Raw genomic sequence first — 14,546 nt, forward strand, 5'->3', positions numbered from 1 at the left:
TGGGTGCCCTGTCATTCAAGCTGTTGTTGTTTGCTTATCCTTCCTAATATGTGAGAATCACTACACACTTTTTTTTTCACTTTAGCGCAGCAGTTCAGTTTGCCACCAAATGCAGCCTAATTCATACCCAAGCCAAACATCCTAAACTACAGAACACGAAAACAAAAATAGACATTAAAACATACCCAGAGTCACGTTATTGAAACAAAATTATAACAGCAGCACTTGTTACTGAAATGACGACCGAGAGTCATGTTTTTATAGTGTCAACAATTAAAAACAATAGACGTCTTCATACATCACGATATGGTTTCCAATAGGTCCTTTGTGGGTGATTAGTCCTCCCATTACCAGATAGTTTTCCATGAGATAAACCCCTCTCCAGCAAAGCCAGGAGACGAGAGAGAGATGAATTCGGAAAGGAAATTACTACATAATTAAAGGATGAAAGGGAAGCAGAGTGGAACATGAAAGATGAATTAATTCCTTGGGTAATGAGAACAGACACTAAATCTCAGCAAACAGGGAACACCCAGCAACACAATAAGAACAAAAAAAAAAAAAAAAAAAAAAAAAAACAAACAAAAACATAACAGAGAAAGACACCCTGGAACAACTGAAAGTTGTTTAGAATTACTCCCGGTATTAAAAGAGAGAATAAACTGAAAAAGCAAGAGTATGAGCTATACCACTACAGCGGCACAGTAAATAATATCAGAAATGTAATCTTAATCATAACAGTCGGCAGTATGAAAATTTTCAAGATGAATCATTTGAATGCAGTGGTAACAATGCGCCAGTAAAAATATCTGTGTTTTCTCCATCTCTCAGTGTTAATGGAAACTGGCTCAGCATTAATGGCTTTTTCAGGTTAATACTGTTATCCCGCTGCGAGTCACTGTGCACAGCAATCATTAACTAATCAGGGAGGTGAAACCCGCCTTTATTTCCCTGCAGAACTGAAGAACTTCAGTGTGAGTCGATGAAAATCATCACTATGCTGCGTATTGTACCAGGACGGCAGAGCTTTTACCAGATGTGTAGTGACATGTTTTACAGAGCCTGGCGAAGGAGGCAGATCACACTGACATTATACAGATATTTGGCCACTCTGAAATATTGAAATAATTTTTATTTTCGCTCTCCTTTTAAATTGTGCACAAATGGAAAAAAACTGACATTAAAATATCAACATCATGACCCCTGTGTCCTCTATTGTACGTAGTCCATGGCAGGGAAAGCTGGTAGTGTAGTGGCTAGAGCTGCTTCCTTTAGACTTGAAGTTTGCTGGTTTGATCTCCAGCTGTAAGAGCACTTACCCTAAATTGCTCCAGTAAAATTACCCAGCTGTATAAATGGGTAAAAGTATCTTAACATTGTAACTTGCTTTGGAGAAAAGCATCAGCTAAATGGATAAACATAGAGCCATTCAAAAATGTAAACCAGAGTAGTCTTTATTCCAAAGAGCATAAGAATTTGCAAGTGAAATTTGATAGAAAAGGGAATGTTGCATCTGTGGAAAAAGCATAATGAAGAAAGCTGCTCCCACAAAACAATTACAATGAAATTGTGAAATACACTACGCCAGCTGTTTATTCTTCATTTACTCGTGCTCGCTCGGTTTCATTAACCGCCTTTCCTTGCCAAGGTCGCTGAGATCTACAGCCTGTGTAGGAATCACTGGGTGGTAGGATAGGGTGGTACACCCTGGATGGGATGCCAGTCGTTTGCAGACTGTTTATTCCTTTTTTCCTTAACTATTCCATCTATTGCCATCCAACTTCGCCTTTTTGGGAAGTGTCTCGATGACAGGCTGCACTAAAACTTACCGTTAGCGTGGAGGTCATTTGCAATCCTCTCTCTCTCGAGAACACTTGATATTTAATTCATATTGTTTCATAATGTGAAAAATGACAGGGGAGCTGTTGAGAGCCAGAGGCTGTTGAGCGTCATCACACAAGCAAGAGACCATAACCATGTACGATGAGGGGCACTGCAACAGCTCAGACACAAGAACGCTGCAATTTATTCAGCGATGGAGGCACTGGAACACTTTGGGCAAAGTCATTAAACTGTTTCAGGTTTAATCACAACAAAGGAATGTGCGTGGCTACGACTGCCGGGCACTTTTTACAGCGATCTATGGAAACGCTTTGCGTCATGATTTGATTTTCTCTGCTTGCGTTTTCATCTTCGCACGACATCAGAGAAACTGTAAAACAGGCTTTCAAGTATTAAGTTATTTACAAACGATGCCGAAAATAATAATAACAAAACATTAAAATAGATCTTTCGCATCTGCTTGCATTAATTTGCTTTGTATTATTTTGCTGTTTTAGATATCCAATCGTGTTTAAAGAAATGAAAGTTATGACGCTTGTGCTTTCTGCACAAAGGCAGAAATGTGATTAACCGGTAGCTCTGGGTAAAGGACACCCTGAGTGTTTCACCCTTAAAGAAACTGCTTAAACAAACAAGAGCAACAAGACTACGCACACTCGACAGTGACCACAGCAAAATGATGAACAGCAAACATTAAGGCAACATAATCAAAAGGAGATTCATGTTAATTCGACATACACACACCTTGTCTGAACAACTTGCCCCATACAGTGTCGCAGGGAGCCAAAGCTTAACCCGGCAACACAGGGCAAAGGAAACACCCAGGACGGGATGCCAATCCATCACAAGACACCCCAAGCGGGACTCGAACCCCAGACACACTGGAGAGCAGGACCCTGTCCAACTCACTGCACCACCGCTCCCCCCATATGTTAGTTTTAATAGGATTTAAAACTTAAAACAGAAGCTGATGTATAGGTTAGCACATGTGCGCACGCACACACAAACAGGTGGTCGAAGCGAAGGAGACGAACAACAACACACATTCCGTCTATTCATCCTGGGCCATCCTGTAATCAGACGTTGTCCGATGACGTTTTTCTCTCAGAGGCAGGGAATCTGACAATGAGGTGCGGCACTCCTGTTACTGGAAGTACTCTGCTCATGTGTAGCCAAAACAGGTTTCTGCACGACCAAAGCCTGGCTGCCATTAGAAATTAAAATGGCATCACAGCAAACAAAGAGCAAACATCTAATTCATAACTGAATAAAACTGCAAAGGTGAAAGGTGGGCTTTGTTTGTTTCATATTCTCGAACTTTTCGATTATCACCCCATAAGACCTTTAGAAAGATGCTTTCTCCGTAATGGGTTCGTGGCTGAAACCAAAAGGTATCCCCACCTTGTGAACACTGATCAGGAAAATGACGAAAGATTGAAGGTGTGCGTTACTCAGGTTGGTCTCTTGCCATAATTGATCTTTCCCCGTGAAAGCTCGGCTGAAATGTCAGGGCAAAATCTCTCCACAGCTGAACGAGTTCATGTTCCGAATAATAAAGGTAATTAAATTTCTCTACGACGGTGAAAAATTGCTTGAAAGTTTCCCTTCATGCTCAGATACCCGGTGCTTAAGAATGGCTAGAAGATGCCCGATGTGCTGTTTACTCCAGATCGAATGTGTGAATCAAGGACGCACTCTGACCCACATATAAAGTAGTTGCGATACTGCTGACAGCGCCATATGGTTGAAAATAAACACAGGAAGCCTTCTTAAAGAACGCTGTAGTGGTACTGACCCACATTTCATCTCACATTGCACCTAATACCTACTTCCACACATGTTCCATTGCACCACAGATGCACAGCTTAACATCGCTGTGAGATGTCACCTTCAGCAACATAATAAACGCCCACCAAATGGGTACATGTGTGCCAAATGTGTTACATCTGTTATTTTTCATGGTGCATATCATAACCGTATTTACATTTCATCTTCACCTAAGCATTTCACGAGAACATGAAAGTTCATGATTGGTACAGGTGGTCCTCGAGTTATCGTGTGCTCGACTTACGACTGCCGCCCATTAGCTTTATTGCATGTTTTTTGAGTGCCGACATGCGGTCACAATGTCAAACGGCGACCGCTCCATCTGTACGATAACATGTGCTGGCTGCTCTGCCATGTATCTTACTGCTCGAGTCTCAGTCAGTGTCTGAGGATCCAGCAGTGATTGCCTTTTGTTCACAAAATTTTTCGTTTGCGATTCTTTCCAAGCTACTTTTTATTTAAAATGACTAACAAACGAAAAAAAATTGTTTTATGGTGGTGCTCAGCATAAAAAGCAGAAGACAAAAGATTTAAAAATGAAGGGGAAAACAATAGTGCAGAAAGAAAATACAATTATAATGTGTTTTTACAATATTACTATTCTATATTATTATTTTAATAAGAAAAATTTGCGAAATTAGTGAAAAACAAAGCCCAATTATCCAATGTAGTATTCATGCACGTCAACTGTTCATATATCCTTATGGTTAATTTAATATAAGAGGATTTTAGACTTAAGACGAAGCTGACAGGGTCGTCGGAGCGGAACCCTGTTGTTCGTCGAGGATCACCTGCATGTGGACGCACTCCAGTCCACGCTGTGTGCTCCTATTGTCACAGAAACGAGGCATTGTGGATATGGAAGTTCCTTTACGGAGCAAAAGCAGACACCTTCTATCATAAATCTTATTTGTTTGGAGAACGTTTTGGGCACAAGCTTTGCTAGCAGTAGTAACTAATGTTCAGCAGTGTCGTGAAAATCAATACTTCCGGTTATACCACTTGACTTTGGCCTCCGCTGATTAGAGTCTAATTAAACACAATGTACAGTGAGCGTTCGCCGTCCCCTTCAAAACACTCTTCTTCTGTTTCCGAATGCTGATCGGAAGAGAATCAACTGGAATGCATTACACTCTGACACCAATTTATGAACACAGCCAATCCATTTCATGAGTTTGCCACTCTAAGATATTCCCTTATTTATTACTGCAACCTCAGATAGTGATGGTAATTACCTTTATGAAATTCAAGCAAATTATGCCTAGATTACACCGTGACGCTTACTTATGTTACGCAATAAGCAAGGAGAGTGGCATAGTGTTGGTAATATGGAGACCAAATGCAGATTTGGCAGTAAAAGATGTAAAAGTGGGTGGCATAAGTAGGTCTGAATCTAGCTCTGTCCCTGTGGAGTTTGAACATTTTCCAAAAGATTCCTCCAGGTGCTCTGGTTTCCTCGCGCAATCCAAAGACATGTTTCATTCACATTTATTCATTTGGCAGATGCTTTTCTCCAAAGGCAATCTACAATTCAGAGTTAAGGCTCCTTGGTGACTCCACACTGTCTGCAGTGTTTGAATGTGTGTGCGACTACCCTGCCATGGACTGGTGCCCCATTTGCGACATATGATTCCTGCCTGTCTCCCACCCTGTGCTTAAGGGATAGGTTCCAGATAACTGGGACCCTAATGACAAAAGGTTAACACAGGTGAGGTAATGAATGAGTCATTTAAAGATGGTGAGTGATGGGAAGTCACCTGATTGTTCAAACCTGCTGCCAAGTGCTCCCCTGTTCCTGCAGACAACGTCCACCTCGTCGAAACTGACGTGGGATGGAGTGCTGGTGGTACAAAACAGCAGGTCGGCACTCACCTGTGCAAGAATAGTCGTCTATGCGGATGTAGCCTGCGTGGCAGATGCACATGAAGGACCCAGGGGTGTTGACACAAACGGTGTTCTCTCTGCAGTAGTGTCTCCCCTCTGCACACTCATCAATGTCTACAAAGAGACAGAAACAAGATGTACAGCAGGTGGCGCAGTGCTAAACCATCAGGATGTGACCTGTTGCTTCACCTCTCAGGCGGGGCTTCCATCTTCCGAGATCGGACGGACATACGCTCAACATTTTATCTTCACTTTTTTATGCTTAGTTTTCTGCGGTTTGTTCCCTGAAAACACACACACACACATTTTCAGAACCGCTTGGCCCATACAGGGTCGCGGGGAACCGGAGCCTACCCGGGAACACAGGGCGCAAGGCCAGAGGGGGAGGGGACACACCCAGAACGGGACGCCAGTCCATCGCAAGGCACCCCAAGTGGGACTCGAACCCCAGACCCACCGGAGAGCAGGACTATGGTCCAACCCACTGCGTCACTGCACCCCCTTCCCTCAAAACAATTTTCGATATATATTTTTTCTTATTTGATTGCATCCACAAAGGTTTCCTCTGTTTCAAACATGAAGGGTTTAATGAATTTTTTTTGCATAGCTGATATTGTGCAGGCAACCAAAATTCACTAATATTTATTACACTATGTATTATTCCTTTAAGGATGCATTTACCGGCCTGACTTTACGGAGGAGCTGCAGCATGTCCTGGTCCCAGACATAAACGTGTGGGGGTCCTGCTGTGCCTCCAAAAGGCATATAACACACTGGGCTCCACGTGCACCTTGAAGGACCTACATTTCCAGCTTAATTATCTTTTCTGCAAGTGCAGCACCATGTCGAATCTCAGACTACCCATCTTTTTAATTTATTTCCACTCCATCCACTCACAGTCACTCGTGTCCTTTGTAGCCTCCCCATAACAATCCTTCGCACCGAGTCTTTCCATAAACCCTCTCTCTGCTTTTTTCCGCACGAAATCACGTGCCCCAACCTCATGATGCTCCCTTCCTCCCTACTTCCCTCCCACTCATAAATGGTCGGGAAGAATCTATAAATGCAACAACTCAAAAAAAAACCCATATAGTAAAGCCTGCACCACAGGCAAGCAACTCCATTAATTATGAAAGTCCAATTTGGAACAAAGGGAGCAAAAGGCTTGTTGAGTGCAGCACACCTATGGTGGTAACCTTGAATGGGCCTCGAATGACACTTATCCCGCATTCAGAGGAAGGGGAAAGCTCTAAGTTGATTTAGAGGCTATTAGGCACAGGCCCCACATGTCAACTGCGCTGACACTCTGTTGCGCTGGCCGAAACAATATATTATAAAGCGTTGCTGCCAAGATTACGGGTTTTGTGGATTGAATGGGGCCGGCGTGGAGGTAAAAGTGATTTCCATCTCCATTAGCCAACTCCATTTCCCTGATTGCCCTGTCACACAGAAGCACGTGGCGGTGGCGGGTCGCCATTAAAAGCCTGAGAAATCAATGTCTGCTTTCATCTGCAGATAAAATGATCCGAGAAGGGTCTGTCGCTTTCGACGATAAGGCCACAGAGACGGACTTCTTCCCTGCCTACGAAGACGAAATCAAACATCGCTACTCCTGTGAAGTTCAACCAACCCACAACAGACGTGGGATTCTTTCAAGGACAAAAAAGGGCAATGGGGTGAGATTCCCTCTGAAAAGTGTAGTTGACATGGCATAACAGCAGTCATGGGCTATAAAAAGCGCACACTCAATCTTAGCCCTGCGAGAAATATTCTCTACAAAATATTGTGCTGTTTTGAGGGTTCAGATATGACGTTCAGCACCTGTCGCATCCAGAAAGATGCACAAGGAAGCGGAGAACAGCAGGCTCCTCTGCTTACTTTGAGAAAGTGCAAAGGTGAAGAGGGCTGTGGACAATTGCTAGGTTGGGAGACAACAGAGGAGGGACACGCATCTCCCCGCCAAAGAGCCGTCTGGACAGGAGGCGATAAAACTGCCTTTCCGCCTGGACAGGCCTTCAAAATACATTGACCACACGAGTCTGCCAATATCAGCCCTGCATAAATCCGTTTTATACAGCAGCTTATTTATTCAAATGGTTTTTTCATCAGGGGAGCAAATGCCTGAAACTTCAGTTCCCCTCGCGCACTGAAACTGAGAGCCGGGTCTGAGGAAATTAACTGGAGGGTGATTGAAACAATTAGCTGCTTGTGTGGATTCAATTCTGTTTGCTAGCATTGTCACTCCCCAGATCACTGTGCATCCAAAGCTGGTTCACACAAATATTATGCGGTTACGTCCACTTCCGTCTTTTGCAGTCGGTACGGGGATGGCCCGCGTCCATGTCAGGACCATACGGAGAGGGTTCATGTCATGGCCGGTTCCGGAAGGAAGCGGCGGACCCAAGCGCGGAGTGGAACAAGGGCTTTATTACAGGAAATCCGAGAAACGTCGTCACAAGGCAGGCAAAAGGTCTCTGAGGCGCAAACGTCTTTGAAGGGGCAATCCAAGAAACGAGGTCGGTGAGCAGGTGAGAGGTCGATGACCATAAAGAGGCAACGATGACTAGGGAGGAGGGCAAAAGAATCTGGAAGGAGTTTGGGTTTAGCAAGAAGGTCTCGATACGCAAGGCTGAACAAGGTTCCGCGTCAGCTCCTGCTCTCACACAGCCTTTTATGCGTCAGTCTGTGCCGTGCCCCAGGTATTCTGCGTTGCTCCGGTGGCGCGGGCGTGGCAGTTTATTAGTAGCGAAACCCGGTACGCTGGCGTAAAACACAAGTCAACAACCCATGTACGCAGTAAGTCTCATATAGATGCCGCCAAAAAAACCACTTTCATCCAAGATTATTCATTTGGAGCAGTCGCTCAACACAACAACAACAAAGAATAAACAACATAACGAACACTCATGAGAACATTTAAGAATATGGACGCAATAAATTCATTTAACATCCTAGAGATACAATTATGCACATTATAAGGCAACATGGGACATCAACATCCTATCATATTGGTGACCTCATCCAATCACAACCATTGACTGATATCAGTCTAACATCAATGACTGTCCATTGTGAAACATTTGTTAGTAACACTACACAGCACCTTTAACAGCATAGCGTCCACTTGCTTTGCAGGTTATCATAGGCAAAGATCTTGGGGAAATACCTTGATATTTCATGTCATGAACATCCGTGAGCCAAATTACCAAACTGTCTCTGTACAGTGCATCGTATCTAACATGTTATGCCTGCAGGGTAGACTGGAGAGCAGGCCCTGGCCAAACCCACTACACCCCCTATTTGATAAACAAGTAAATGGAAAATGTAACTTAAATTAAAACACATTAGTATTGTCTCGGGGGGTGCGGTGTTGCAGTGAGTTTGGCCTGTGCCTGCTCTCTGGTGGGTCTGGGGTTCAAGTCCTGTTTGGGGTGCCTTGTGATGGACTGGCGTCTCGACCTGGGCGTGTCCCTCCCCCTCCAGCCTTGAGTCCTGTGTTGCCGGGTTAGGCTCCGGCTTGCCGCGACCCCGCTCGGGACAAGCGGCTTCAGTCAATGTGTGTGTGTGTGTGTGTGTGTGTGTGTGTGTGTAGTATTATCTCATGATCATCTTTATACTTCCTGTTTCCTACCTAGTTGTGTAATGTGCGCCAGCAAAAACAGCAGCACTGGACAAACTGAGTGTGCTGCGACAATCGTGTCTACATTTAAAGCGCTTGGTCTATTGTGAAATGCACATTCTGTCATTTCAGAGATTCTGACCTGACACCTCACTCTTGGGGTTAACAGTCTAGTATGGTAACGGGACCCTTAAAACACCTGCTGGAGTGAAGATTGATGGAGGACAGTGCGGCAAAAAGGGATGGAGGGAAGGCAGCCCCTGCAGTGCTCTGACAGCAAACTGTCTCACAGCCGGCCGATCTGAACACTCCCTCCCAGGAACAGCTAGCTGCACAAGGACATCCAGCGTGTTTGGGTAGGAGAGAGCACTTTGCAACAGAATTTCACCTATCTGACTCCCCAGCAGCGCGGGGGGGTTGGAAAGCAGGGGACAGCCAATCGCTAATGAGTGGAAATTCTGCTAAATAAGGTCTTGTGCTCTCCTGCAGCAAGGAGGGGAGCTCTGCCAGCAACATAATTGCCAGTCCTTCCCTTTTAATCTGGAAAAAGCGTCTGTGCCGCAGCGGCTGCGTACCGTGCCATGCCTGATCCATTAACCTCTCTGCCCCGAAGCTGGATGCCGCTCCTTGCAAACGTCTCCTAATGAAGCATCAACCGCCTTCCTATTCAAACCCTTAAAAAAACAAGGTGGCAACAAATGAAAAGGGGCTTAGTGCCATCTGATTCACGGAAACGCCCGTTTACTTGAGCACATTTCAGGTGTACCGCAGGCTCTTTAGCCATAATTTATCAACCTCCGGACCACGAAACCACAAAAGATTGCCCACAAGCTTCCTTGTAAATCCGACAAACGCGTAGAGGAATCTCATAAACACCCCACGAGGTGCCACGTGGCTCTCTGTGGACCCCATATGCTGTGGAAAACACCATCTGAGAAGCGTTTACTTGCGATATCCACACTGTACGACGTCTACTTCATTTGTCATTATTATTTCCTTTTTTTCTCCTCCATCCCCGAGAGCCCTTGACTGTGCTTGGTCTGGGGGGACTCGGGCGTGAGGCTGAATGGAACAAACGTGCCATGTCTGCTGCGGTAATTGACGAAATCAGGATGCGCTTTCCTCCTTTTGCAGCAATCCCAGGAGTTGTAATTTAGAGTTGCTGCAGCGCTCCGTGCTGGATTTTGGATTGCTAACGGCTTTTTTAAGGAGCCAAAAAAGCAATAATAATCAGATAACATCACTGGTTTGGGACATTACGGAGTTGGGTGGTTTGCTGACGACAGTTTGAGCTTTGCTGGTGGGTCTTTAAACTTCTGGCAGTGAAGCACCGACAAGAGACTATACGGTTTCTATAGTAATTTCATTAAAATCACATACTTTGCAAAATTCACTCGGACAAGATCAGTAATTTTACGCACGAAGATGTTAATGTCACTAAACACCCGAGCTCTTTATTGCATGTAGTAAACCTTGTGCTGCAAAGGATGGGAAAGTTCTCTGGATCACCAAGGAGATTACAAAACATAGCTAATGGGAAGAAACTGCTAAGAAGAAAAACTGAAGGTCCACCAGTTTTTAGAAAAAAGAGAAAAACAAGAAAACAGTCTGTTGCAGTCTGGGAAGCGAGGTTCTCTCATTATGTGGTATTCAGAGGTGATAAATCACAGGAATGTCTGGAGAGATCTTACAGAAGCAAAGGTGAGGATAATAGGTTCAATGAACTCGCTGTGCTCAGGAACCAAATGGACTACGACAAGCTAAATTCATATTAATGCATTTCTGTACGCACGGTAAACTGGGTTTTACTCCACGTAGTGCCAGGAACAAAAGTACATTTTACGTTCGTAACGAGAGGACGAATCCATCCTCGCTTTACGAAGCATCGGCCTTGCTTACACGTCACAGAAAGCATTAAATCCGAGTACAAGCAGAAGGATTGGATTCTAAGCTGACTGCTCCCCGGAGACTGAATTTATCTTGGTGATTAATAAGGGGGGGCGCTGTCTCGGAAATACGGCCCGGCAAGGTTCGGATATAGCCTTGGCGCGGGTATTTGCACCAGGCAGCGGGAGAAGTTATCTCCTGCAGCAGAGCTGTGACACGCACATCTGGGTATGTATCACACACTGTACATATCTGCAGTGTTTTATTCCCCTGGGCTTCGGGGCAAACGGAGAACTGTCTCCACAGCAGTCTGGGACACACAAGCACAACTTGGGGGGGGATAGCTCCCATAAGCCAGTGTCAGAGACTTTTGATGGATGGAAAAAGTCTTTCAGAGTATGAAAAAAAGCATTTAAAGTCAAGGTAGAAGTCGTTTTAACCGGTTATCGTGGCGACATCCTCTACACACTCTATGCCTTTTACCAAGTTCTTGTTACACCGGCGTAAAGAAATGTAACAGCTGGGAAAGAGCAGCATAAAACGTTAGAGAACCGAGCAGAACCACTTACCGAAAAATGGAAGTAAACAATCTATATACACAACTTCTCTGCACTGGAATAACAGGCACTTAGAAAAGACTCTACCTCATGTGTACATTTCAACAGTATCAAAATAACAGTTACAACTGCCCATGCAAACACAGGAAAGGTGGGCTACAGTATATACTGTTCTTTTTCCTCTTCAAAAGGAACACCGGTGGAAAAAATGTAATAACCCAATCCATCTAGCAAGGACCTGTATGAATCACCAGCCAACTCTGCTGACAACGACGGCCTAAAAATAAAGCCAGGTCCTTTGGATCCCATTTGCAAGAATTTTTCCCTTCAAAAGACGAGGGTTCTTTGAAATGCCGTCACACGCCCACCTCTTTCGATGAGAGCGCCATCGCCGTTGCCGGCGGTAATGAGATTTACTTATTATTGTTTTCCTGGAGTGCTGCAAGCTTGTTATTGAGCAACTTGTAAAAAAAAAAAAATAAATAAAAAAGGAGCTGAACGCTTGATCGGACAGACAATGCACCATTACGTTATTTACGGATGTGCGAGATGGATGGCTGCTTGAGATATTCAAAGGGGATGTTTTGACGGGATCAAAACAACCACTAAACCCTTTTCTGGCTCATGCCGCAGCCCTTGCTACTGCTGTTGTCTTTTGTTTCTAAAAAGCACACAAGCACTGCTTAATAGCAAGAAACTGCTTATTTAAAGCATCCGCTTAAGATAAAAATTGTCTGAGAAATTAAAACAGCCATAACAGAAGACTGACCGAACGCTGCACGGTTCTCAGGACCATTCACCCAGTCCCCCGATGACACATTTAGATCATTGGAAATGTAAATCAGCGCAGTATATCTGGTACCCAGGACCAAATGTCAAGTAAGCATTACAGCTTCATGAAGCAGCTGATCACACACACCCAAACACACAGTGCCATCGCTTTATGCGAGGCTGAGAATGTAACGCTCTCTGTGTCCCTGCGCCCTGTCCACTCCATCCCAGGTCAATGAAGACATTTAGTACAAAGGTAAATACTGGGCACTGTGCTGGAAAATATACCATGCGCTTCATGGAACAAGGAACCGTGCAGTAGTCCTCTTTCTGCCTCCCAGAGCAGCGCTTTTTACCGGGAGAGCAGTATCCCCCAGAGGACGTCACACCACGGCCTTTATAAAACATTCATAGCAAAGTGATTTCATAGCCTATTTTCAGCCCAGCGATGACTTAAGACTTCTGGAAAAGGTAAAATGCTTCCTTCCTTCTGGAATGTTGTCACACAGACACGTGTCTACCCTGCTCCCACCGTCAACCCCCCTCAGACTCACAGATAAAACACAATCTTTTCTCAGTGCTGACAGTATTAATTATGCATCCAAAACCAAGCGCTGATTTGTATACTATCATCATGCAGTTGAGGTTTGAAACGAAACACCAGCTGCTGCCTGTCACTTTGTCTCGGTTTCTTCCCTCTTTTTGAGCTGCTGAGGCATGGCGGCGACCATCCTTTGGCAGTACCTGTAAACCGTGGCAGTGGCGACCGTACCTGGTTTCAGCTGAGAGCCTTTCAGACAAAGACACAGACAGATGCTGATCTGCAGCATCCTCCATTGTTCAGGTAATTATCTGCGCAAAGGAAATGCTCTGACTTCATCGGTGACGAATCCCAGACCCCTTGACAAACGCTCCCGTAGATGTGTGGGCGCATACGTGCGTGTGTGTGTGTGTGTGTGTGTGTGTGTGTGTGTGTGTGTGTGTGAGAGAGAGAGAACATACAGGCCTTTCTGACCTTGTGCAAGTACTTCTGCCCCACAAATATAGTAAACTCTGCAAAATAAACTCTCTAAGGATGACCCCACGAGGTTAAAAAAAAGCTCAGGTAAATTTTACAAGAGCAAAAACGCTAGCAACTCATTGTTTTAAAGTGACAGCCAGAGTGAAGTCCCCAAAATAAAAGATTAGTTGGAGTTTAGCAAAAATAAAATTTCTGTGTCAGCAATAAAATGGTTTCTAAAAATCCTCATCGGCCTCCACTGTTTCCAGCAACCCACCACCACCCTGTCTCCACCTCTCTCCTGTCCCGCGGTGTCCCGAATAGGGGAGCTCAACAACCTTAACTGGCAGAAGGTGCAAGGCCTTCAGAAGACTCTAAGCCCAGATGGAAAGTGTTTGCCCAAGCAAATCACAATCCCAGTTCAACACTTCTAACTCTTGTTGGTGCAACTGCTGATGGGGTGTGTGTGTGTATGTGTGTGTGTGTGTTAAGGAATAATACACAATCTGGGCCCAATTCACACACACACACACACACACACACACACACACACACACACACACACACACACACCATCTGAAACTGCTTGTCCCATCAGGGTCATGGGGAGCCAGAGCCTAACCTGGCAACACAGGGCGCAGGGCGGGAGGGGACACACCCAGGACAAGACACCAGTCCGTCACAAGGCACCCCAAGCAGGACTCAAACCCCAGACCCACCGGAGAGCAGGACCTGGTTCAACCCACTGCCCCCCCCCCCCCCCCCCCCCCCCCCAAGGCCCAGTTCTTGTTACTTAGCCAAAGGACTCAGCAAAAAAAAAAAAAGGGACAACGTGATTTGAAAACACGGTCCGTTTCAGCTCATTTCTGTGACGTGCGAGCCTGACAAAAAGCGCTTTGCACCAAAAAGGAATTTTCACATGAAAACCCTCCATTTCATATAAGGGGAAGTTTTATGACCTTAAATTACCACGCTGGTGTTCCCGAGACTCGCCTGACTGCATTTCACATTTAATTCTGTTTATGAGTTTTCCTCTTATACATTTCATTCAGCTCCCAAGACATTACTGCGGCTGTCCCCATTCAGGCCTTGATGGAAAGACAACGAAGGGGGTGAAGGGACAAGTGAGGAGTACTTTCAGTTCACATTCCTCCATACC

The 14,546-nt window shown here is 45.0% G+C and overlaps 1 protein-coding gene across 1 annotated transcript in view; it reads right to left on the reverse strand.

Annotated features, from left to right (window-relative positions):
- nell2b (neural EGFL like 2b) overlaps positions 1-14,546 on the reverse strand; it is a 61,422-nt gene that overhangs the window by 28,423 nt on the left and 18,453 nt on the right. The window contains exon 13 of the mRNA XM_029249953.1: positions 5,542-5,667. Within this exon, the coding sequence (XP_029105786.1) occupies positions 5,542-5,667 (126 nt within the window). The remainder of the gene's footprint in view (positions 1-5,541; positions 5,668-14,546) is intronic.

Source organism: Scleropages formosus, chromosome 2, assembly GCF_900964775.1.
Source record: "Scleropages formosus chromosome 2, fSclFor1.1, whole genome shotgun sequence".
Taxonomy (NCBI): domain Eukaryota; kingdom Metazoa; phylum Chordata; class Actinopteri; order Osteoglossiformes; family Osteoglossidae; genus Scleropages; species Scleropages formosus.